The 27161-nt window shown below is 39.2% G+C and overlaps 1 protein-coding gene across 5 annotated transcripts in view; it reads left to right on the top strand.

Moving 5' to 3' along the window:
• The window catches only part of DISC1 (DISC1 scaffold protein), a 192080-nt gene that overhangs the window by 134364 nt on the left and 30555 nt on the right, over positions 1–27161 (top strand). For all 5 annotated transcript variants that reach the window (XR_010079339.1, XR_010079338.1, XM_063390492.1 and 2 more), the window contains one exon: positions 13250–13310. Coding sequence is in view for 3 of the 5 variants with exons in the window: in XM_063390492.1 (XP_063246562.1) it covers positions 13250–13310 (61 nt within the window). In the remaining 2 variants the exon portion in view is untranslated. The remainder of the gene's footprint in view (positions 1–13249; positions 13311–27161) is intronic.

Raw genomic sequence — 27161 nt, 5'->3', positions numbered from 1 at the left:
TCTTTGACCAGGCAGAGGCATAAGCCATGTGCTGTGCTTACTTGAAGGCTTGATAAGACTGACCTGAACTGACTGTAGGATCTAGACCAATTAACAGACTTGACCATAATAATATCCATTCCCTCTTCCTTTTATTTTTTAGGTGACACATTCTGGCATCATCAGAGTTGTAGTTCTGAGGTAGAACTTCGTTAGGATACCTCTTTTCCTGTTGTGTCTGCATGCTTCTGTTCCAGCAGTTTGTCTGAAGATGCTATGTGGGCTCTGAAGTTTGTTAAGTTCATTAACTACTTCCATATTTGTCTGTGTGTGTGTGTGTGTGTACGTGTATATTTGTCTGCCCTAAAAGTAAACAGTCCTACAGTATTTGTTACTGGGAACTCCTTGCCTTAATTTGTTGTGGGCCTCCTTTTAGCATTATTAAACTGTGATTTTTTTGGTCTCTGGCTGTGGGTTGGTATGTGCTGGTTTTGTCTTTGTGGAGGAAACTGAGTATCTTTTGTGCATTAGTTGCATTTTTGTGTAAGCAATATATTTCATGTTAAATTCAACATCCTCCATGTCTTCCTCATACTCACCAGTTCTTTTAATTTGGACGGGAAAGGAAGTGTCTCTGTGGGGTTCTGAGGATTTCCACATCTCCTGGGAGTTAATTTGGCCCCCCCTTTTGAACAGGTCAATAGTGCTTATCAGGCAGCAGGGTCACTGACACCAGGCTACACTGCTGTGAGTGGAGGCATTCTGGTTTCCCCCAGAAGTGAAACCAGACTTCTTTTCAGAGGCACTTAGCCAAAAAGAGGATTTCCTAGAATTTTAATCATACCCCTTATGTTTTCACCCAAAATACTGTACTTTGGAGCTGTGCTAATTGACCTGATGTTCTGGTTTTAGATTCATGGTAGTAACCCTCAGAGCTAATTTACACAATGTGCTTTGAACTGAACTTGGTAATGCAAATATAATGTCCTATTAGCAAACTGTGAATGGTTCCTACTGGGATTTGTACAATGATTCTGAGTTCATTATTACTGTCATTCAATACTGTGGATGAGTAGAGGAAAAATAATTAAACAAAGTAGTACTTTAATTCCCAGAAGGAATGTAAAATCAACAAAGTTGAAAACCCAGAAGTCTTTACTTGTGTTTAATATATACACTCTGTGGAAAGGGAGGGGGAAGCAAGGGTGTGTGTTAAATACTCAGCGTAGCTGCCAGCCTAATTGGATGGAGAAGTTGATACCCAGTGAATCATGTATTTCCCCCAAATGATTCTGTATTTCTCCAAATTTTAGACTGAAAATGTTACATGGAAAATGGCTTAAGAAGTATTTTCTTCTAATCCTCCTTTAAATATAAGTAATTTCCAAAAGTGTTGCTTGGGGATTTAGCTGTGTGACTCCTAGTGATACCCCTGGAAATTTCACGGCTAAAATGCACAAACAGTGCTCTGAAAAAGCCTCTTGCAATCCAACACTCTGGAAGCATTTGCTGTGTAAGCATTTCTCATTTCTACAACTGACCTGGTGTAGCAGCAAAATCTATGGGGGCCCTTTAGCTTGGTAAAATGTTGAATGTTCCCCAACTTTGCATAAACATGCAGGATGGTACAAGTCCATTCCTATTAGAGGGTGGGCAATTTGTCCCGATGTTTAAAATCAAGTTGTGAGGGAAGATGACAGAGAATCCACTCTAATTGCTCAAATGACATATTAGTCAGAAAGCCAGGCAAAGAGGCAGCAGCTCAATTGAAAAATTATTCTCCAGTGTGGTGAACTGCACCACTTGGCTCTACTCACACTTGAGCAGAGTGCCCTAGAAAGCTGGCTGTAATCTGCTCGTCTGCTGCAGACCAACAAAGTTTCCCTTGGGTTCATTTCTTCAGCAGCACCTTTCAACCTGCTCTTCATCACAACTGTTTTTTTTTTTTTCCTATTTGACTCCCTCCATTTCTCTTTCCTCCAGTGGTTTCTGGGCAGGCTGTCTCTCTTAAGCTATTATATATTATATTATTAACTATCCAGTGATCAGAGTGGATACCTGAGCAGGAAACCTGAGTCATCTTCTCTATTTTCAGGCTCTGTTTTTGTAAGACTCATAGAAAATTTCATTCCTTATGTGCCGCAGCCCAGGTTTGTTGTGGTCAAGCTGGTGGACAATTCCATCTGCCTGTCCACCTTTTCCATGAAGGAGTGATGAGAAATGGATGGATGTTGTCTGCAAAGCTGATTAGTTTGCCCTGAGTGTCCAGAAGAAATTACTGCTGCTCTTGCACCTTAGTGGGAAGATTAAGAAGGAGGCATAATTCTAATCGTAACACTGGACATTTTGGAATAGCCCCATAATGCTGTTCTTGCTGCAGATGTTGGGATGTTCTGAAGATTTGGACCTCGGTTTCTGCCAGAGTTGGATTTCTGCCCCATGTCTTCAAAAGTTGAGAAATTAAAACTTTCCTTTTCAAGGTGACACTTGAAAAATAATTTAGATCATGAAGATTACATCAACGAAGCATGTGAAACCTAAAGCACATTTGGTATTAGAAAACTAAACCATTGTAAAATTAAGCTATTCAATTAAGTTATTGTAGAAGAGTCTACATCGGCCTTTGGGAAGTTGTTTCAAAATCACCAGAATGACCAGTAAAGAGTCCATAAACTGCTGTCTCAGGAACCCTTCCTAGCTTGGTCTTGAAAGTTTTCTTTTCTAGAAGTGGCTTAAACACTGCAAGTTTGGTATAGAGACCAAAACCAGAAGTAAAATTCTCTGTATTGAATGATTTACAGCTGAAGTGAAAGAGCAAAGATGACAAAATCTGAAAAAGAGGAATTTAAAAGGCAGAGTGGAAACTGAAAAGAAGCAGAGGAGAAAATGACACAAATAGCTAGACTTACGAGTCAGGGAGGAAGACAGCTTGGGTCATATGGCAAATAAAATGTGTGAAAAAGAAAATCGTAGTCAAAAGTCAAGAAAGAGTGTCAGTTTCAATAGAAATTGCTATTTTCAGGGATTTTTTTTTAAGGCTAGTGCATTAAAGCATTCTGCTGCTTTGAAGAATGAATTCACTCATCCTACTTACAATATAGCAATGCAGAGACTTGATATGAAGGGCAAGGCCTTTAATTTCTTTCCTTTATGGACATTACATAAACAGACATCTTAGAGTTTCATTCAAACAAAAGATTTTCTATTGATGCTGAAACTGTCTGCTTCAGTCTAGAAAGAGAGTTTGAATAGTAATAAGGCTGCTTTTTTCATCATCTTTGTAAGCAAAATATGAGTTCTCTCTTAAAAAACAAAAGGCTACAGGGAGCTCAAATATTTATAGTTTATACAGATAAGGGGAAGATGTAGATTTATGCCTGGCTCTGGTGACCAAAGAGGATATCAAGGAACAAAAGATATAAAAGAAAAAGTGAAGATTACATGATAATCTGCAATGTGCTGGAGTTTCTCTTCCATTGGAATGTCATTGGAATCCCTTTTTTATTACGCAGTCCAAAGTGGTGTGTACAACTAATTTATACAGTGCACTTTATCACCCTATGTGAATCTTATGCCTTCGTTGTGACCACCTTATCTTACAGTTATTAAAGCTGTTGTTTTCAAAAGCTCTGCTGCAGCAGAGTTTTGCACTGGGAAACTAATAGGAAAACTAACAATTTATAGTGTAAGCAACATTTTTAAGTCAGCCAATTAAATTAATGATCCTGTCTTGAAAGCAGTTCAAAAAACATCTGTCCACTCAACCGTGTGCCCTTGTGTCTGTGACTCTGCCCTTTTGGATGCTCAGGATTAGTAGAAGCTCTTAGGGCACGTACATTCTTGTAAGTACATCTGTTTTGCTCAGCTGCTGTAATTCTCCCACTTACATTGTGTAAATATCTGCCCCAGCTTTGTGTGTAAGGAGCAGAGAGGCTTTTAAGGCATCGCTGCATGTTCATGGTCAAAAGCATCATGTTTACATTGATATGTCAGGCATGGCCAAATATTACTTGTGGGTTTCATGAAACTCATATGCTGTTAGGTGCAGGTTGCATAATGCCAGGAGGAGGCAGCTAGGGCAAAGATTATTAGGGATTAAGGAAAGTGATACATTAAAGCTCCCTTGCCCCTGGAATGGCTGCAGAACAGGCTCTGCTCAACCTCTCTGCTGAGCGGCCTCACATTTTTTCTTGTTTGGAAGCGCTGTAATTGCATTGCAGAGAGGATGACTGGTACAGCCAAGAGTGGTCACGTAGTTTACAAAGGGTTTCTGAAAACTTCGGTGTATGTGGGACACTGCTTCCCTGGATCATGGCCTCGTTGTCAGCTGCTTTTCAAAACAGAAATTGCTGCTTCTCTGAAGTTTCAAGACCTGTTCTAGATCCGTGGAGAGAACAGCAGTACAAAAAATGTAAGCTAGTGCTATTTGCAGGTATCGTTTGTAAGCCTTGGTACAGGAAGTCCCTGCTTTATTTGATGTCATTTCAAAGTTGTTAAAAAATAGCTTGCAGTGCTGAATATTCTTTCTCATCACTATTGCAATTTATATTACTTCTAACCTTCAGTATATACCTTTAAGTTTCACTTTGCTTTCTTTAAAATTATCTGAAGGACTGATACCTTAGTAGCAATTTGTTCTACTATGAAGGTAAGTGTTTGTGATTTTCCTTTGTCAGTGATAGCATTGGCTTTTTGAATACTTTTTTCCCCTTTTTTGTTGCTTTTCAAAACTCTTATGCTTGTATGCTGTTCTCCATTTAATCTCTTCTAGTAACCAGATTCTACAGCAGCATTTGGGGGAAAATTCCATTTTTCTAATTTTATTTTCTGTGTTGCAGTGATGTGGTTTTGTTCAATAAAGAAGTTTTGAGCACAATTTCTGCAATAATTAATTGTATTTGTTGAAGTAAAAACATATTTTATCCTCTGACTTAGGGCTGTCTCTCTGTAGGTGCCTGGGTTCATGCTAATTTGTATGGCCTGCCTAGCAATCATGTTGAGATAGGAAAAGAATAATCAGCAGTATTAAGACTAGCATGAAATTTTGCAGAGTTCTTTTAGAAAAAAAATTCAGGAGGGGTAAGAGTGATTGAGAAAAATCTTAAGTCACCTTTTCTTTGTGACCTTAAATTAAAAAGCCAAAGAGGGTAATTTAATATAATATTTTAGTTGTGATTTAGGTACTAAAGCATTAGGTGGAAGTTCAGCAGAACAGCCACCTGAAACCAGCTAGTGTGTCTTTTAGAAGCCCTGATGTTGTTGAATGGCTGTGACATGTGTCTCGTGGTCTGTGGATCATCCATATTACCTGTAAAGTATCCTCTTAAGCCAAAAATTGAATTGTGATTTCAATTGTTTTATAGTTTGCCTGGTCAGACAAAAATGTTTGACCTGTTCCTGCCTTTCATAACATAGGCATTAGGTGTTGTCAGTAATTGTCATGGAGCTTAGCTCATGCATAAAGCCTTGATTGTTCTCTGTTGTTTGTCTTGGAGAGCTATACAAAGAGCTCATTCTGGGTCTTTTTATCTTATCTAACAGTGTTAAAATAAATCTTACTTCCAGGAAAAAACTTGTGGCAATTCAAGTAACGAGTTTGAACTCTTCTGGTGCCTGTGCACATGTTGAGTCTGGTTGCCTTGTTTGGGTGTGTAATGATTTCCAGATGATGTCTTGTGATTGCTGACAATCTACAGAGGGCAAGCTGGACACATGAGGGCTCTCCTTGATGTTCAGGCTTTGCTTTGTGAGGAGAAAGGAAAAAAGGAATTTTTTTTTCCCTTTTTTTTTGTTGTTGTTGGAGCAGGAAGGTTGAACAGATGGTCAGCAGAGGATTGAAGTAATAGGTGGCAAATAGGCAGAGAGGAGAACCAGGTAGGAGAAAATGTGAGCAGATTGCTCTCTGGTATCTCTGCCTTCCCTTCATTTCTCCCCCGTTGCTTAGAAGAGGATGCAAGAGAAATAAGAATATAAAGTGAAAGGAAACTTTTCTCGGGTTTTGGAAAAGAGACGTTACTTTCAATACTAAAGTAAGTTATAAGTTGTTGTGCAACAAAGTTTAAACAGTGATTGTGGTGGCTTCAGAGAAGCAAGGAAAAGAGGATGGTCCTATCCGTGTGATGGAATGGGAGAGGAAAACTTGAACTTTACCATAGAAGAATTCAGGAACCTCATCCCCAGAGGATGTTAGCGGTGAAGATCTCCAGCGTTCTTCCAGAAATTGTACTATACGGTCAGTCTGGAGCTAGAAATAGTGCAAGAATCTAGTTTTAAATAAAGTTAAGCCTGTCTGCAATGAAGAAAACCTTTCTGGGGCAAGTTGGCTGATTTATGTCAGCAGTGTAAAGCAGAGAGTTTGGTTTAAAGTCAGATTACCCTGAAGTGAGAATGTTACTGGTACCAAACACATGAAGTAGGAATGGTTTTCCCCCTGGTTTTCTGCAGCCAATTTAAACTTCCATTAAGTGTACTCCAATTATTTGTAGCTTTTGTATCATTTGTGGAAAAGTAACCAAACCCGTGACAGGGGATCTGCACCTAGCCTGTGGTTGCTACAGAGGTGGTACATGCAGGGGAGAGGTTGGAAGGCCAGGAGGCTGCTTCCACATCTGGGGCTGCTCGGGTGGGTGATCTGGTGCTATTTGCCTTGTCACCCTCCCTACACTTTATATGGTCTCTTAAAGTATCAAGGCAGATCTCTTTTCATGTTATTATGTGCTCTGGTGACTGGTGGGCCTGCTGCCCCTTCAGTTTAGAATCAGGATGCTTGCTTTGATACTATGTAATAAAACAATGCATAAAAATTCAGCTGATTATTTTTAAGGTAAATTATTTACTGAAAGTAATTCGCCTCCTTCTGCCTGCTGTCTCCCACATGCAGCACGGAAGGAATCCCTGTGTCAGGTTTGACAGATTTTGCAGAAATTTGAAAGAAATCATGTGAAAGTACAGTAATTCTCTTGAATATAGGCAATTTAATCATCACAGAACTTGAAGGGTCACCTGTCTCTTTGGATGAAAAGTACTGCATACAACAAAGAAGGTTCAGGAGGCAGATTCTGGGAATGTCTGTTTCTCAAATGTGCCTTTTTATGCAGGGTGGCTTTCCCCTGCTCCTTGTCACCTCTGCAAACCTTTTATGCCTTGCTCAAAGACAGAATTGTCAGTTGTTATAGGCAGAGCTGCTGACACCTCCTGTCATTTCCCTTTGTAAGATCTATTTTCTGTTTTTTATTTCTTTGTCAAACTTCTGTTCATTCTGAGATTTTTCCATAACTTATATCTGCCCTGACATCTGACTTGGGAGCAGAATGTGGCTGCTCTGTTAAAATCAGTATCTTCTGTATGCCATCTCTGTTTAGCTGTAATTCTTTACATCAAAGGCAAGGTGCCACTTGTCTTATTGCATGCTCAGAATAATGGTTGCACCAAGGTCTACAAATTAAGCCATCTGTAAATATGTTGAGAACTTTGACATAAGCAGAAGGAGCATTTTCTTTGCCCACTTCTGCTATGTGTAAAACACTGCCATCTTTCCAAATGAGCTGGAAAAACTTGGCCAAACTTGGCCTTTATGTGATCTCCTAAAGGGAGGAAGCTGGTTCTTCTGGGCTTGCAGGCTCACTCATTCCCAGCATGTCTGGAGGTTAGACTACACTTCCTCCTGTTCAGGATGTCCCAATGTGATAGGGAGAAATTGAACAGTAGAAACTGAACCCTGCATCCACAGCTCCAAAGGGAACTTCCTGAGGAAGGTGAGTTATTCACACTGTTTCAATCTTTTCCTGTTTCAGTGCAGTATTAGGGGCAAAATGCTGTGCTGTCCTCTGTTCTGCCAATTTTGTATTTCTTTATTACTCTTCATAGATTTTTATTACTTCCCATATTTTTCCAGAGTTAGAGGGTATAAAGGAGAAATATACTGTAAGATTTTAAATGTGAGAGTGACCAAAGTATTTTAAGACAATGATGCTCTAGATGGAACTTTTAGTTGTTTGCTTCTATATGTCAGAAGTGCTGCTCTATGGTATCAGAGCAGTTGACTGTCTAGTGCTGGAGAGGAAGGTGATGCTGATGGAAATTTTCACATGGACGAGATACTACATACTCCATCCCTGTGAGAGCTCTGAAAGCAGTGGAGTGTCATTTGACAATGGATCCCTGAAAGCCCCCTTTTCTCCTGTGGGATGGGATTATGATAAGATCAACATTACTGAATCACCCAGCTTTTGTTGCAGACTCTTTTCCATCCAGAGGGACTGGGACTGTCTAGCAGGCCTGCACAGTACAGCCCTGCTGCCTTCACAGATCCCAGTCCAGCAGAACTGCTGCTCCTGAGCTGCCTGCCAGTGGTATGCCACTGCAAAGCACAGCTTTCCACTTGTGTGGCAGGACAGTATCCTATTGTCCAGGCCAGCTGCTTACAGAAGGAGGGAAAAGCCTTGTAATTGAGTTATGGAATCATCTCCAATTGGCCAGAGAATATTTTCAACTCCCATCAAGTAAGATTGTGTTGTGTCTTTAAATGTCTGGCTTTTATTTCTTACATGTTCGCTACGGATGTTTGTGTTTCCAGTTCACCTTCATGTAGTGTTTCTAATTGCAAAATAGCCAGATCATTTGGACTCCTAAATTTTGGCCACCTCATCTCTGGTGGCAGTAATTTCCTCAGCTATTTTGTGCTGTTATTTAGTGGATTAGCACATTTCTTAGAACAAACCACAATTACTGGAAGAGACAGATAATAACTACGTATCTCAGTATTTACTTCATTACTGGATGACAGGGAACCAGTATAGAATTTCATTTCTCTTTTTTAAGTATTTACACTTCTTTAATAAGGCACTTATCTTTGTGCCTTTAATCCTGACATTTTCTGCTCTTTCTACTTGAGTTCCTTGGGAACAATGCATTGGAGAGTGGCCATTGTTCTTCACAGAGAGTTTGTTCTTTGGGGTTTTCCCCTGTCTGCAGGATGCACAATTCCTTACCATTCTGTAAGCCAATATCTTGTTACTGGGGCTTGATAAATCATCTTGACATGTACTTGGGCAGCTGAGATGTCATCTCTGAAGTTTGACTGTCTCTTCAAGTGAACCTTTAAATATACCAAAGCCGTTCTTCAGTTTTTCAGACCCCAGCTTCACACATTAGTGTAGTACATCTTTCATGACAGAAAAGATCAGAATCATTTTCATAGAATCGTTTTCTGCTTTTATTTTCTCTTAGTATTAATAAAAATTTTTACAATTAAATAAAAAGAATAGTGACAGGAGAAGCAATGTCAGCTTTGTTCACACCTAAACCTGTCCTCAGAGTAGATCAATGCACGTCTATGCAGTTATTTTTATTTTTATTCCTAGACCCTTAAGTCAGGCAAAAATATCATTGAAGCCAGTGGAAGTTTTACTCTATCTAATAAAATATTTGAGAAGGAACATAATGCTTGTGGATCAGAAAGGCTAAATTTGTAGGTTTCAGTGTTTTCATTCAGGCAGGTAATGTCTGGTGGTTCTTTTTATGCTGGGTGTTGATGTAGGAGCTATTGCAGCTCTTCCAACCTTTAATTTTGTGTAAAACTATGTGTCATTATTCATCTACACTCTCTATCCAAAAAACAACAACAACCAAACAAAAAAACGCAAACAAAAAAACCCCAACAACCTTCTAGGATGGAAGGCAAAAAATTTACTTTGGACTTTGTATCTCTTGGACTTAGTGGATGACTTGTCTGGTAGAGAACCACTGACCTGTGAAAACTACTGTGATATTGACCAGCATTTTTAAGCCCCTTATTCAGTTTTAAAGATTTATTCTGAGTTGCCAAGCTTCTGCCTCTGGAGCATCCATATGAACACTGGGTTTGAGGTATCTCCTGTCAGATACTCAGGTTTTATAAAGTTTTAGAAAATATTGATCATAGAATCCAAAAACATATCTCATAGTCCAAAGGTCCTTTTAAGTTCAGTTTTTGAGGACCAAAGAATAAAAGACTGAAGAATAAAAGTAATTATACACTTTCATGTGCAGGCTTGAATAATCTTTGTAAGTAATAGAGATAGCATTACCCCACTGGGGCTGATTCAGATGAGAAGTAGCATGTGATGATATTTTAAAGGAATGCTATGTAGGTTAATTATTGAATGGTATTTATGCAGCTCCTAAAACGGCAGATTTACATTCTGTAGCAGTTAAAAGGCACCACAGGAGCTCACTGCTGCTCCTTAGTTCTCTCTGACCAGAACTGGTTCCAAGACTGGACTTCGCTGCTGTAAGGAGGAAGAAAAATTAGGACGAAATAAAGGAAAGAAATGCTTACTCACTTTTCTTCAATTAAGACTTCACAAGAGAAGTTTATTTTTAGTCTTAGCAAATAACGTGGTGTTCTGATCTTCTGTGAGTATTTATACTTCTTTATTTTAGTAACTCCCCTCAAGGCCAATATAAGCTAAGCATGTAAATCCCCAGAAAACTGATGGAAAAAGGCAACCCCATTCACTTAAATGTAAAAATACACCATTTGGCATGCAGAGAAGAATCTCATAAATTATTATTTCTTTTATTTATCTGTCATCTAGTACTTTCTTGACCAGATTGAAGCCATGCACCGTTTCCTGTTTGCATTTTTTTTTGCTTTTAAGTGAGGGTGAATATATTAATTAAATTATAACAAAAAATCTGCTAATCTATTGCTTGTCTTCTATTTCAGTGGATGATCTAAAAGGCTGAAAGTATTTCTGTATTTGTTGCAGTGCTGTCTACAGTTTGTTGCAAGGGAAGTAACCTTAATCAGATTTTTAAGATGTGTTTTCCTTCCAGCAAAATATCCAGATCACAGCTTTTCCAATTACACAGAGAAGGCAAGGAGACAAAGCTAGTCTGGGGAGCTTTCTCTTTCAGCAGCAAAGTTTGCATTTCTTTTAATGTAGTTAAAATGTTTGACAGGAGAGAGTAGGGTTTAGTGATGTGAGGTGATTTCCAAATGAGTGTTAGCTTTTTGCTGACCTACTTTTGACTAGTGGTGCATTCTTGTCCATTACTTTTAGTCATTGAATAATGCTGGTGTATTAAGCTGTGTGCTTCAAGGGCATTGTAAAATTGCATGTAGGGGCAGGACTGAACTGTGAAAGTGTGAATTACTCCATCAGATCAAACCCAATTAAAAAGTGACAGGCACAGCAGGAGAAATTGAAAGCAAGGTTTATCTTTCATGTAACGTAAGAAGTCTCTATATTGGTTAGAAACAAAGTGAGTGTGAAGCAGATTCTGCACCTCTTCTCATGCCTCTCCAAAAATTAATAATATCTGCTGACTTTGTTATCCAAAAGAATGAGCCCCTGAGTGGTAACAGCTCACGTTGAAGGACACTGTGACAGTGGCAGGAGAAGGGAAGTACAGCACCTGACACCTTGAAGCTATTTGCTATCAAAGCATGCACTGGGCCTCAGGTCAGCACATTTAGGGATTGATGGATAGGGAGTTTGCAAGAAGTGGTGGCCCTTTATATAAAGCTGTAGCGTGTCATTAAAGGAAGTCTTGCCGTCTTGCGGGCTCTCCGCAGTTCCACGGGAAGTGTAGGAATAAAAGCATGGTAAGGAAACTGTGAGCTTTCACTAAGCCTTGTACTTGTTACAGAACTGCTACAAGCTAGGGAAAGTTATTTAGTCTCCAGTGCCAGTGCAAAAATCCTTATAAACCCCTTTGCATGATATCCATCAGCATTCTTCTAATGAGTAATTGGGCCTTTGAATGTATAAACTGATGCAGTTGTCTATGTACAATACAGTGTTGCAGAATCCTGCTTCCAGACTACGGGGGCTGTGGTGGGTTTGGGGTTTTTTGTTTGTTTCACGTTTTTTTGTTGTTTGGTTGGTGTGTTTGTTTGCTAATCTAATAAAGCCATGTAACAACCAAAACAAACAACCCAGAAGTAAATCAGCCTTGCAGAACGTGTTCCCTGCTTGCCATAGCATTGCAGACAGCGTCAGTGATGTGACTGCTGTGTGACCTGGTGAGCACCACCTTCTGCAGACAGCGGATGTTACACTGACCCTGGTGCTTGCTGCTAATGGCATTACCTCAGTGAGCTCCTCTGTGTGTAAACTGCAGCACAGCTGATATGGCTAATGCTGAGTTTGCAGGTTAGGCTTTAGTGGGTGACATTCTACTTTGTGAAGGAAAAAAACTCACCAAACACAGAAGGGGAAAACACTTGACATGTGTAAGCTGTGCTTGGAGCCATGGCGTTGTAAGGAGGGTGGGGGAGATGGGTGGGTGAATTCACAGGGTACTTGATCCATGAGGCATGTTTTGCCCATAAAAACAGTGATGCTCTGTAGGATGCCTCTCATATAAAATATATATTTGATGTACAATGAATTAAGACTTTAAAAGAGACCAGGTGATTTACAGTCCTGCTAGACAAGGACTTTGCAAGCAGCTATTAGGGAGGGGGGGAAGAAATGTTGTCATATTATGAAAATGGTTATTATCTAAAAGCCTCCATTTTCCCAAAAGAGATTTACTTTCTACCATTGATGGAGTATCAGTGGCCATTCAAAGGAACAGCTTTGTTGTTGTGTGGTTTGGTAAGTAGTCTTTTGGAGGGTCTTCTGGGTGAAGAAGTTGTAGGGACTCAGAGAATGTCTAGGTCTGAACTTTAAAGGCAGACAAACAAACACACACACACACAACTCTTCCCCCCAGACACCAAACCACAAAAAAACCCCAGCCTAAATTTAAGAACAATCTTGAGTGGTATTTCTTTTCATTCTATAGTGTTTTGTTTTTATCGGAAAAAGTTTGATATAAGATTGATAACAATTTAAAGGACTGTTGTGCATGGACTGATGTGTTTGTTAGGCTGGCTTCTCCTAAAGGTAAAGAGCTTAAAGTAAAGGTAAATATTACCCAGCTGCCTGGGTAATATTTTTTTTTTGTGGAGATGATTTTTTGGCTGTCATTGTTGTCTTTGTTTTTTATTTTGTCAAGAGGAAACTCCTACAAACTATGCCTTTGTTAGGCTCACCATTTTTCTGGCCCAGCCAAGAAGTTAATGCATTCATTATTGATCTATTATTATAATACAGATACAAAAAACTTTTAAGAAAAAAGGGAGAGGACACCCACACTATAATTTGAATGTGAAAAAGATTCTTATTCTTAACTGATATGTGTAAAATATGTGGGTGAGAGATGTGGTTTAAAAAAAGAAAACTCCCATAGAACTCTACAGTTACATCATTACCTAACTTTGGCCTTTATTTTGCAGTGACCAGTGTAAAAGAAAATGCTGAGAGATACATGGAGGTTCTGGAGGATAAGCTGCATAGGTAAGGATGGTATCATGAAAACCTTTGATATCATAAAAATGCTTGAACATGCACACTGATACGCATAAAAGTGTTAAGGAACTTGCATTAGAATAATCCCAAAGATAGTTCAAAGTAGGAAATACCATATGTGTTAAGAGCTCTGTTCATGGCTGCATTCAGCAGCCCAGCAATGGGTGCAGGTAAAAGAAAGAATCACTGTGTTCTCCAGTGCACAGGGCTGCTCTGGAGCAGCAGTGGTCCAGCCAGAAACCCTGACTGGGAATATGACAGCTGGGTGGAAAATCACCCTTCGGTTCCTATGCAAAACCCAACACTGAGCAGGTCCAAAAATCCCTTACCAGAATTCTGGACATATTTAGCAAGTAATGACTGTCTATATAACAGTTTTGAAAAAATGCCAATTCGGGGTATTGTGGAGGGCAAATACAAACCAAGACCACAATAGAAATATTTAAGAACTGAATCCTAATGCAAAATTTACAGATTTTATGCCTTTGATTTTTGAAACAAATGCTAATGTTCCTATTTCCTTGTCTTGCTGTGTGAAGAGGGTTCGAGGTGACCCCTCTGACTTTAGGCTTCTCCTTGAAATATGGTTAGCAAATACTACGGTGCTGTTGTAATGGAATCTTCTAGTGAGTGACCTTTGCCCTGAATGAGTATATTTGTATTTAAAAAGGCTTTCATGGATTGTAATTGGAGTTTGTGTCTTAATAAAATGTAATCTACCAAATAAGCACCACTTCCATTTCCATTACTGAGCAGGTATAATTAATAAATTGTTGCCCTTGCCATTTTTTTGTTGTTTGATAAAGAGAGAGCTCTATATATTTAGTTTTGTTCACTCATACTTTTGAATACAGAAATATTTATTTTACTCAACTCTTAAATGTAAAATATATTCAGATCTGAATGAAAAAATTATGCAAACAGACCTGAAGATCAAGCCTTTTTCTGTGTGCTGCTTAACCCTTTTTTAATATTTTTACTCCATATACTTCAGTTCATAAGTTTAAGACAAGTTTTTTGTGCTGTTTTTTTGAAAATCATACTCTTTATTAAAAAATAAAGTATAATGACATGTTTTGATGCTTATAGAGTAGATTTATGGATTTAATTAACATATCAGGCTCCTAGAAGGATGTGAATTTGTCTTTAAGTGTTAAATACTTGGAGAAGCTGTATGTTTGTTTATCCTTCCAGAGGTTTGTCAGATAGAATTTGCAGGTCCCAGATGGTGAAGATTCAGTCCTGAACTTGTTTTCCAAGATGTGCAAATGGTATTAGTCTAAAAACAGTTCAAGTAATTAAGAGCTAAAAATTTGTTTGAGTATTGATGGAAAGAGAAAATCTATAATTTTTTTATGAGAAAGACATTTCCAAGATACTACGTCTTGAAAATGATTTTATTTTTATGCTAATAAGTGGTTATAGATATTTGTTTTTTATAGTTTCTTTGGTTTTTAAATAGTTAGCAACACCTGTTTTACAGCTTGAGCAATAAAAAAAAAAAAAGCAAGCAAGAGCCCAAGAGGCTTCCCCGAACCCTGCCCCTGCTTAGAGCAGTAACTTGAGAGAGTTTCTCTTTTTTTGTCTTCATAGAGATGCTCAGATTACTCATTTATATATCTATCATAAGCTAAAGAAAGTGTCTCTAAGGAAAGTTTAAAGAGTAAGTTTTAAGATTACATTTTAGACAGAGATAGAATTTGCATCTGGCTCATTGACGTACTTTTGGGGATGCTCTTGAAACCAAAAGAGGGTCAAGTCTGGGTAGCATGAATTCAAATAAGCCTCTAAAGTTTTTCTCCAGATGAAACCTATTATTTTGCCAGGTAATGTTTCAAATAGAAACAGCTGAGATTCAGAACCTTTCAATTTAAGATGCAGCTTCAAAGTAAAGCAGAACTCTTAAAATGTCATTTTTGACCACTTCGTAACAGAAGGAAAAGGAAGTTAATGAAGAAATCTCATAACAAAACTTAAATGAAGATTCAAGTTTTGAAAAAGCTATTTTGTCAATTAATTTCCCTCCCCTCTTCTCTTTTTTATTTTCTTAAGAAAAGTTTGGAATGTATTCCACTTATCCTTTTTGGTTTTTTTAATGGTTGGAGAGAGGGGAGGGGTACCTAGCCTATTTGCTGGAATACCTTTTGGAGAGGTGGGGGTTTTGGGTTTACCTGTGGTTGGTTGGTTTTTAAAGCAAATGCAATGCTTTTCACTGTGGCCTAAAAAATGCATCCATTGTCAGGTAGCTTGATAGACTATTTTCATTAGGAATGCTATTCTTTTGATAGCCTTGTATCTAAAGAAAAAATGGGAAAATATGCATTGACAAAAAATGGAAATATGTTCAGTATCTGATAGTTTCACCCCAAGAAAGGTGAAGCACTCACTGAGTATACAGATTACTTGACATTGTTTTTTCCTGATTTAAAATATAGGTTATATTCTGACAGTTGTTGAGGACAGTATCCTCCAGTAAAAGACTGAACCAATAGCATGTTTAATAATGCTGCTGGCTGGCTCTTTCCTCCAGCATACCTCACTTCATTCTTCCAGTTTATACATTAAATCATTGGCCGCTCCCTTGCGAGTGTGAATATCATTGCTTACCTTCTGTTAGTAAACAGGAGATGTGCAAAAGTGGTCAGAGTTAGGATAATAAAAGTGAGTTCAGCAGAGACCTCTGTCTGTGTGAATATCTGAAGTACCAGAAGTTATGTGTGGGTAACTTCAGCTCATCACTTGAGCCATTTAGGAGGGATTGTACAGGAGAAGTTTACAGTAATTGCTTTAGCTCATTGAAATTCAGATGAGCATCTTCTCATGGGATCCTTGTTCTTCCACAAAAAATGGGGTTTTGTTTTTGTTTCACCTATTTCTACACCAAGTGAAGGCTCTGCTAGCACTTTATATCATTGCCATGAATAAAGTGGACTTCAACCATCCAACTCTTTCAAAAACCACCAAGTTCTGCCACAAGTGAGCTTTAGTCGTGTAAATGGGTGAGGGTCACAAACTGATCCTAGGAGAGAGAGCTGTAAAGCCATTAAAGATTTCATCTGGAGCTGTTAGCGCCCATGTGTCATGTTATAGAAACTCTGATGTGTGCTATAGAGAAAACTGCTGTGCTAAGGCTGCTGAGTAAGGCTTTCCAAAAGCTTTTCCCTCTTGTCTGTGGAGCAGCACAGGCATACTTGGGAGTGCCAGATGGTCTGTGGTAATTTTGTGTAACCCACGACCCTCCTCAGTTGTGCTGAGGGTTGTTCCAGCTGCTGGCAGTATCTTAGCAGTGCACAGACAGGGCTGAAATGTCACCTTTGCTTGCCTGCCCCCAGGACTGTCTGTTTTCTACTGTGCTTCCAAGAGACTTTACTGCCCCATCCCTTGCTGGATAATGATCTGATCTTATTTTGCTTACCAACAGTTCTGCTGCTGGAGCATTAAAATGCAGATTAGACAAAATACTAGATCCTTCTAGTGACTCATTTAGTCCCTTTCTTCTTCCCAGCTGGTCTAAGTCATACACAGCTGTGAGAACATTAGCTCCAAAATTCTGAGAAGCAGACGCTTTATACGTGGGGATGCATTCCTTTATATCTCTTGACCCACATGGTGATGACTTCTAAATCCCTTATCATAGCTGCCTCAGGCTGGAAACAATTTTTTTGTACCAGCCGATGTAAAGATGACATTTCTTGAGCTGAGGCAATTTAATGTGATTGTACTGTTCTCCAGACCCAAAAAGATTATGCTGTGACTTCCATTCATCACAAAAACAGGGCTTTTAAGTGGCTTTTCCTAATTCCCAGATAGAAATCATGAAATTATCTTGGGGGAATAATATTGTTCAAGAATAACTGGTGACAATTACACAAAGGTGTTTTATTGAGCTATTTTCTGTGCTATCCTGGAAGAAAGGGGAAATGGATAAATATAACAAGATTCAATACTGCAGTGACTGTACTTTGCCATTGTTGAAAGTTACAGTACCGGTTAATGTTGCAAATGTGTGCAAAACCTTTCTTCTTCAATTGACTCTCTTTTGCTGTTTGTCTTGGGTCCATTTTCTGTTCAACAATGTTTGTTTTCGTATTAATGGTGCCTTAATTTTTACCCCTGGATACACAGTACAGAAAATGTCGTGGAGTCTTACTCTAAGTTGTGCTCATCTGCATGGCTCCTCGTTCACTGAGGTATTAAGAGAGTTGGTGGGATAAAGGCAATCTGCATTTATTGAAGCAGCAGAAATTGAGCCCAAGGTCTGTTTTACCTGTCTCATGTGTGGGTTTTGGGTTTTTTTGAGAGTTTCAATCAAATGTCACTTGCCTAGCTCAGAACGAGTGTGGCTGCAGCCTGGTAGCTCAGACAGCTAGGGCATGCATGTTTTCTGTATCAGAAACAAGGGTTTCTCATGCAGGCAGTGTTTTTAATGCATTTGAGCATGTCATCTTCACTGATATCCTGTCCCTTCAGGCAAGACATATGATGTTCTGAGGGTCCCATTCCATAAGAGGATAGGTCAGGATTAAATGCCACCACACCACATTCCAGTTTACGTGAGAATGAACAGTCTTAGAAGTTACTGTCTTTCTTTAGTATTCACTGTTAGCTTACATACCACATGCCTCAGGTCTCCTTTATAAAATACTGAGTTTCAGAAATGGTTTAGGGAGCAGTGCTGGGTATGAATGCTCTGAATAGCACAGCACGCAGAGAAGACATTGTTTCATACTGCTGATGGTCTTGAGGGTGATCTCAGAGCGCATCAAAAGGATGGTGTATCCTTGCGGATTTGTAGCTCTCTTTCTCTTTTGTTCCTGTCTGTTTGGAATATTTTGTGTTTTTATTTTAACATTGAATATATAGGGGTAGTTTTCCCAACTGTGTTGTTTGCTTATGACATCAGCCTGTTGTTTATGAGAGGTCCTTTTCTTCGTGAAAAATGCCCTTGGATGGCAGTGGAATCATTTGTGTTGCCTTCTGTTGCAACAAAGGACTGCAGGGCTAGGCTCGGTTAACTTACATACTGAAATTTTGGAACATGTTTAGAAGTTGATGCTGCATGAAGTGAATATGGTGCATAACTTGGCAGATTCATAAATTTGGAAGAAATTTTCTTTCAGTGTCTCCAGTGACATTTGAAGGCATTCTGCATTATCATGGTTTGTGGTTCTTTAGAGTAAAATAGTCTCTCTCGACCATAATGTGCAGTTTTATCGTACTGGTGGGTACCCAAAAACCCTACCACCAAATAATTTCTCATGTTTCAGTGATGTGAAGAACACATGGCAGTGTCACCAAACTCTCATGGGAACAATCAAACACTTTACTGTTGGAGCTCTGGAAGCTCAGAATTTTAGGCTTTCTGTACTGACAGGCACTGACCCTCAAGAAAACACTGCATTTGAGCTGAGGCTGTGGAACAGGCTTCCAAAATTGAGTGATAGCACTGAGATTATGAGTCTGTAGTTTGAATAGAAGTGTGTAATATCACAGTGTGGAAAACTTAGAGTTTAAGGTTTTAGAATATAGTAATATATATAAAGCAAGGTGGAGGATTTAGGGTGTAGGTTAGTCCTTTCTTTTTCACCTTCTTCTTCATGGGTTTGGGTGGTGTTTTGTAATTGGATAGAAAAGTCTGCATTGTGGACCATGGGGGTTGGTTATTGGGTTAAAAGTAAAAATAATTTAGGTGTCATTTCATAATTGGACAGTTCTTAAAAGGCCTTGGAAAGAAAGAGCTAAAGGCCATTTTCTACTTTGTTAGCTGGAACTCACAGCTTGTGAGACTGTACTATAGATAAGAACTAATAAACATCTGCGTCTGAACATGAAACTGTCTCTCGAGCTTTTAATCCTGACTCTGACAGAAAAGAAGATAAGAAAAACAACACTTTACTTTGGACAATCCCTCCTGTTGGAGTCCATGTTTCCGTGGATCCTCCACAGAGAGTGAAATGCGAAGGGATTGAATTAAAACCTTTAGAAAAATTAGAACATATAAAGCCATGTATGCATAAAGTAGACATATAAGCCTCAGTATTAAGCTTCACATGCCCTAAGTGCCTAGCTGTTAGTGTAGAAGTACAGAGCTTCAGGCCTAGTGATAGTGTTTAGACACAACAAAAATAGAGTAGAGTACTGTTTATAATTTTTGGTATGAATTTTGCGCAAATAAGATAAAGTTTTTAATGTATGTTAAGATAGAGTTTTTCACATAACAAGATAGAATTTTTGCACACAATAAGATAGAACTTTTACGCTAATAAGATAGAGTTTTTGCACTGATAGATATGCTATATGCGTAGGTTTTTGATGCTGCTTTTTGTAGTTTTTCGTAGTTTTACAAACTTAGAAAATTGCACCTAGATTGGGTAATGTGTAGATAAAGATAGCAATATGCATTTGTAATTTACGGATAAAAGCCTCTGGGTTGGAAGTGAAGGGATCGATTGATCAACCCGATCTATCGATCCAAGCTCCACCTTCTGCAGCCTGGGGAAGGAGCCCTGCCAGGGAACCGAATGGAATTCTAAAGATACCATCTATTGTAGCCTTTGTCGCTTGGATCAGGGCCCCGGGGTCCCGTCCCTTCCCTTTCCCCCTGCAGCGTTTGCCTGGAACTCTGTTCGGGGCTGCCGGGGACTCTGCGAGGGTTCGGACCCCGGGACCCCTTCTTGCCTCTGCGACCCCAGGACCCCTTCCTGTTCCTGTGATCCCTGCAGCTGGGAACTCTGCGTGGGATTCGGGACCTTGGGACCCCCTTCCTGTCACTACGACCCCACAGCCGGGAACTCTGCCGGGTTCAGGATCCCCCACTGCCATCGACCCTGCTGCCGGGGGCTCTGTGTGGGTTCAGAATCTCAGGATCTTTTCTGTCGCTGTGATCCCCGCGGCCAGGACCCCTGTCTGGGATTTGTGATCTCGTGATCCCTTTCTGTTATTGTGACCCCACGGCCAAAAACCCTGTTTGGGGTCAGGAGAGTGGAGGTTGTTTTATCCTAAGGCTGGAATGTTATGTTTAATTCCATGTTAAGACTACTGTTTATTCTGAAATTTTATTTCTAAGACTTTTTACTCATATACTTTATACTCATAACTGATTGTGACATTGTAAGACTGCTCATTTAGGACTCTTGCACATTCAGATGCATGTTTTCGTATAATAAACAACTCTGTTTGGACCTTAAAATGTTCTTAGACCTTTAAGACCTATAACCCGTAGGAACGGCCTGGGCACCCTCCTCCTTGTCGTGAACAATACAGCTGCTTTGTTTCAGTTACCTTATTTTTCTGCCTACATGAGAGAGGCTGTCATGAATACAGGACTATTGTTTCTTAAAGGCTCATGTTTTCCTGATATTCTTTTCCAGCCTGAAAACAGCAACTCTTGTCATACCATTTACTTTGCTGTGGAAGTGTTATGATATCACAAATGGAAGGATTATGACTTTCAGCCATGTAACTGGTAACAAGAACATAGGAACTTGTGAATAAAAGTAGCATTTTAAAGGTGTTGTAGGGGAGAGGAAATCTGGCAAGATCCTGCTGATTTCTTGGTACTACTGTAGTGAGGGAAGTTTACTTGCCCAAAATACTCACAAATAAAAGGAACTGTGAATAATGAAAAGCAAATTGCTAAGTGTGTTAGTTAATAATTTACAGGTGATTTTTTCATTGCTATATGGGCCCAGTCTTATTTGGGAGATAATCTCTTTTTTTTAATAGTTCAGGAAAGTTTCACAGTTGTGAATCCAATTAACAAAAAAGAAAAGTTTAAGTATTCTTTCTTGTTCTATTTTCCCCTCTGCTTTAAATGTTGTGTGCTTTCTTTTTTTGCTGTTCTTTAATTGCTCTGTCTTGATAGCAATCTTAGAAAGGGGACTTTCTGACTCTCCTCCTGCTCTTTCCATTATTGTGGCTCGTCTGTTTTCCTTCCTTGGACTTGTCTCATTTCCACTCTGTGTATTTTCTTCTTACCTTTGTTTTTTTTCCAACTTTATCCCTTAGGACACCTATTTTTGCCTATCTCTTTTGTGTATCATGGAGCAGGGGGAAGTTGGATAGTGAGAATATAATAAAGCACTTTCTTCGCAGAAATCCTGTTCACACCTTTAAAACACATTAGATTACTTTTCAAGCTGTTTTATTCTGCGTGACCACAGTGCAGGTTCTCACCAAATATCCTTATTGTCTTCACAATCACTTGCAATATATTTGAAAATGTTTGCAGTTTCTTGACAAAGTATAATGTCTTGGAAACTCTTAGTAAATTTAAATAATGTCAGAAGAAATTTGATGGTCCTGCTTCACAGAAGTGGATTAGCCTAGATTAACTGGGTCTGGAGGAAAGACATGCTTCACTATGCCTTTCATTTCTGGTTTTGGAAAGTGTAGCTAATGCCCACAGGGTGTGGAAAAGGAAATTGTCGCTATAGAAGTGCAGCAGATTAGATTTCTAATCATGTTTCTGCAGCTTAATTATAATAATTTATCATCAGTGTTATCTGGTGTTGTGTGCTAGTGGAGATCCTTTGATAAATTCATGTCTGTGCCAGGATGGAACTCTCAGTTCCCAGCCTTGGGCTTGTCTTTCAGCCCTGGCAGAACTAATACCTGTCTACAGATGAAATGCACATTGCACAAGCAGTTAAAATGGAGGGCAAAGAATGCAATCTGCCTCCTGCACCAAGGGAGAAAAGACATTAAAACACCACCTAAACAAAGCAAAAACCACACCAAAAAACACCCCCACTTCTGTCTATGACATCCATGAGATAGGAGATAATTGGATTGATGGAACCCACCATGCCTTTTGTGACAATAGCAGGAATCTTCTGAATTTTCAATGATAAAATTAAGTTTTTGCTACAAGGGGAAGAGAATATTGTTTTATATCCTAAGGAACCATCTGCTGGTTTAAGGTGTGGAGGGAGATTTTTGCAGAAAGGGAGAGATGAGACAGGTAGTCTCCTGGGCCCCACAGTAGTCTGAGGGAGGGGGACATAACACAAAATTGACTTTTTCCCTTGAAATCCTAGTAGACAATTAGTATTGCACCAATGTATACTTGTTGCATATAACATTTTTTTAATGACTGGCTTCTATATGAGATGATAAAAAGTGAAGAAGGGCACAAGAATTAAGAACTCAGAAATTGTTAATGTGTTTTTTTTTTTTTTTTTTTTTGTATTTTCCTGTTTATAGATGCTGGGTCACAAGTACTGATTTTTAATTAGGAGGGGGGGAACTGTGGCACATGACCATACTGTTTGATAAGAAATAGCAGAAAGGTCTGTTCTTTTTAACTATTCTCAGCATTGAAACTAGATCTTTCTAGGGAAAAAAAAAAAAAAAAAAAAAAAAAAAAAAAAAAAAAAAAAAAAAAAAAAAAAAAAAAGTCAGATTTGAGGCCAGTTTCCAGTGCCTCAGAGCTTTAGAAAAAGCAAAGCACATGGTTGAACAGCCTTTACTAACTCCCTGTCCATATTAATTCAGGTTTCATCCAGGGCTTTTTCCAAGTTACTGAATTAACATCAGTAGTTGGTGTGCAGCATTGTCAAAGACAAGGTGACAGGGGATTTTGCTGCTTATTCATGGAAAATCTTGCCCTTCTTTCCTCTAGGCTCTTTGTCTTCCATTCATTCTATTCTTAGCATAGCAAAAATTGTCAGAGGGCAAGGCATCTCCCCTTCTAAAACCAGAAAGTTTTGCCCTTGCTTGAAAAGGAAATGTGATGAAAGTTCACGGCCTCTCTAGTTGGTTAGTGATTGTGTATTTTGTTAGGATTTTGTTTTATGCTATATGCCTTTTTCTTATGCTGCACTGTTCTGGTGCTGGTCAGTGATGCCTGCAAAGCCATGGTTCAACACTTTGCTGAAATTCATTAGTGTCACGTTCTCATGGTTTAACCCCAGCCAAGCCCCCCACGGCCCCTCACTCACTCCCCCAGCAGCAGGATCAGGGAGACAACAGGAAAGGTAAATGTGAGAAAACTCATGAGTTGAGATAAAGACATTTTAATGGGGAAAGTAAAAGCCACACCTACAAGCAAAGCAAGGCATTAATTCACCATTTCCCATGGGCAGGCAGGTGTTCAGCCATCCCCAGGAGAGCAGGAGCCCCTCACACAGAGCATTGACTTGGGAAGAGAAATGCCGTCAATCCAAACATGCCCCACTTCCTCCTTCTTCCCCCACATATATACAGCATGATGTTGTGTGGTCTGGAATATCCCTTTTGTCAGCCTGGGCCACTTGTCCCAGCTGTGTCTTCTCCCACCTTCCCTGCATCCCTAAATTCCTCACCAATGTGACAGTACCAAAAGCAGAAAAGGCTGTGGCTCTGTGTAAGCCCTGCTCAGCAATAACTAAAACATCTCTGTATTACCAACCCTGTGTTCAGCACAAATACAAAACACAGCCTCATACCAGCCACTGTGAAGAAAATTACCTCAGCTAAAACCAGCTCACACAGTAGTCCTCTCTGCTGCACACTCTGGCCTCATTAAGAGTAAGTAATTCTATATCACTTTGCTGCTTTGGTGTGCTGAGATTTCCCTGTTTTGGAGCAAAAGTAAATTTTTTCTTATCTTTTTCCCTGATCTCTTGTGCTCTTCTTCTGTGAATTATATGAATTTTATTGAGTTTAAAATTCATATTAATAATTTTGTCTGTTTGTTAATCAGTGATACTTGTCCCGTTTTATGCGTAATGAATGTCTACCATGACTGACAGCAGTCATACATCCTTCCTCTTCCCCAAGAGTAGGTTCTTAGCTTTTTGACCTGGAAGCCTATACAAATTCTCTTGAAGATATTGGTCCTAATGTATGTTTGCGTAAATGAAATGAAGATTGATACAATGAGCATTGGTGATTTGTTTTTAATAGTTTTCCACTTCCTATGCAAAAATGCTTTAGCTGTGACATAATATTTTTTATAACAGCTCTACTGTGCTTCACAAAGGTTGTTCAGCCACTGACCTCATCCTGGAATTTTCAGAGAATGTTTGAAAGTAAGATCCAAGATCAACAATATGAGGATGTATTTGCTGTGTGCTGTGGCTGCTGAGGAGTTAAATTTGGATACTGTCAACCTAAAGGACAATGGTTTCATCATTTCCTTCAAATAACAAGGAAAACATGCAGCAGAATATAGTAGTGTTAGGTGAGAGGCAGTCTGAAAACTAGGCACTGAGTCTGAGAAATTGATAAAAAAATACCCCTTTACACAGAGGACCGTTTCCAGTAATTTTATGTGACTTTTCCCAGTCTTATTGAGAAAAATAACTGTAAACTCTTCAAAGTGCTTCTCTTTGCCCTTCAGCATCACCTGTGCCTTGCCCAGCTCTGCCTTGCTGTTGACTTCTCTGTGAGCTGATTTCATGCAAACCTCAACTTATCTTAGCTGTGAAGATATCACTGTGAGGGGAGAGAGGGACAGCAAAGCTTTTTGTCACCTCTGGGTCCATGGCATTGAGCTTTTGCTCTCTTACCAGGTGCTCTTGGTGGCTGCATGTGAGTGAGTGTGTGTAATGAAAAACAGTTGCTCCCTTTCTGAACCTGGCAAGAAAAGTATTGGAAGGCGGATGTGTATTTTCCTACTGCTGCTGTTTTCCAATGCATCCCTGAAGACAAGATTTGAAACCAGTTGGTGCAATTGCAGAGGCTTTGTCATCTGTCCTGAATGGGATTGTCATTAACAGTAGTAATGGGTGTAGAGCAGTCAAGGAAGATGAGGATGGGTGCCTGACATCATCTGCCAGCAGTGCTGCTAAAACTTCCTGCTCTGTCCTTGGATGATACTTTGCACAATGCCCTGGTTGGCCAGTTAGATAGAAACAATGATAATTAAACAAGTAGAAAATAGAGTAATGCCATCTGCATAGCACAAGTATGAAGAAATAGGATAACTCTATTTTGCATGCAGCTAGGACAGTCTTTCCTGCTAGAATTTTGAAGTTTTCATTAATTAATGTACTTGCTACTGGGAGCATACTGTGCTAGTCTGGGGAGACAACACATAGCCCAGCTATTTTAAGAGTTCTGTCAGCAGCAGTGCAGGGTTTTTGTAGCTAGCAGGGTCCAGCCAGGGAGGATCTGTATACCTTGCCCTTTCTCTCTTGCTCTTTTTGATCCAGAACAGGATTTGACTCCTGAACCTGTATGACTCTGCAACTACAGCAGGTCATATGGTGCCCTTGGATGTTTCAGAGGAACTCCGTAAGCACGTGGCTGTTGATATCGGTATTTGGCCAACACTCTCGTTTTCCAGGTGTGTCTTCCTGGTTACAAAAGCTGAATTTCAAGGTACATTCCTACATGATGACAATATATAATCTCTGCCAATTGTACCTCTTCTAAAAGGTTATTTATTTGCCCTGTTTTTTGATTATTATGTATGCTTAATTCCTGTTTGGTCAGTGGTACACAGGATGATTCGCATCCCCAAATTCCCTTGACTGAAAATCTCATGCTTTCGGAGAGAGAAGTATATTTTAAAGTCTTTTATATCAGAGAACATAGGTGAATAAAAATGATAGGAGAATTGTGAATTCCTGCTGTGTGCTTCTTAGCACTGTGGTCAGAGAATGTAATAAGCAATAAGAGATCAGGCTCATTATTCTAATTGCTTTGAAATAAGAACGCATTCTTCTCTTGGTATAAATAGCCATTGCTGCTATTGCAGCAGTGTGGATTTGTGGCAGCTGAGAATGTGGCCTCAATGCAAATGCTGTGCTTTCTTCCTGTGGCATACTTTTAGAAACAAATGTATTCTCTTGGATTGGAACTGGTTTTGACTTTGAAAGCCACTGAATGACTTCTGTTTCAGAGGAGGTCACTAGAAGTTGGATGCTTTGTGGGGTTCAAGCTCAAGAAAGTATTATAGCCTGTGCAGCAGCTGAGCTGAACAGAGCTTAGATGGTTATGTAGATACTGAGATGCATGTTTTTCAAAATCGGGGCCTAATTCATGCCTCTCCTTTAAATCTAATTTGGGATCAATTATTAAATAGTGTAGAAAAAATATCTCATTCCAGCAATTCCTACCCAGCCACAATTAATGACATTGTGGGGCTTTGCTGTTATTGCAGGAGCCAGAGGCAAGCAGGATACAGACTGAATTATCAGAGTTAGTACCAAACTCGAAGGTGTTTTATCAGATTATGAACAAGGTGAATGATAAACTAGAATTGAGAAGCTGGCTTTATGTGAACTGCTGAATAAGAAGAATTCCCTGGAAGCTTTCTCCTCATCTATCAAAGTTAAGTTTTTTTATTCTGAGAGTAGATTATTTGTAATAGATGTTTCAGTGGAGGAAAGGGCAGAGGACCATTTCTTTTTTTTAAAGAGAAATAAATAGCCCTGAAAGCAGGTAATAAATTTTTACATTATAGATTGGGTAATATAACAAAAATAAACTGCAAAGTAAATATAGGGACAAAATTGAATTATAAATGCTCTTAACAAGATGCCTTCCTTCTTCCCTTGTAAATTACTGAATTCCCTGCATTCAGTGTGTTGGTCTTGTTCCTGCATCCACCCTGTGTTAAGAATCAAAGTGAAAACCATCAGCTGCAGCAGTCTATCATTTTGTGTTTCCAATGGGGATAATTTAAGTATAACACAGTGACATTGAACATTGGTAAAAAGATGACAGCCCATGATTAAAGTTCTGCACCAGGTAAAATAAATGGCTGGAGGATTGAAGACAAAATGACACAAGTATTGTTTGATATTGCATGGTATCTTGTTTTTTAATAACACTAATCAAATGTCTATTGTTGGTTTTAAGCACTAGATATATTGTTTTTAACAGGCCTTTAGGGAAAGAAAAAACAGA

This window comes from Prinia subflava, chromosome 2 (genome assembly GCF_021018805.1).
Source record: "Prinia subflava isolate CZ2003 ecotype Zambia chromosome 2, Cam_Psub_1.2, whole genome shotgun sequence".
NCBI lineage: Eukaryota > Metazoa > Chordata > Aves > Passeriformes > Cisticolidae > Prinia > Prinia subflava.
This window is presented reverse-complemented; position numbering and strand designations above follow the sequence as displayed.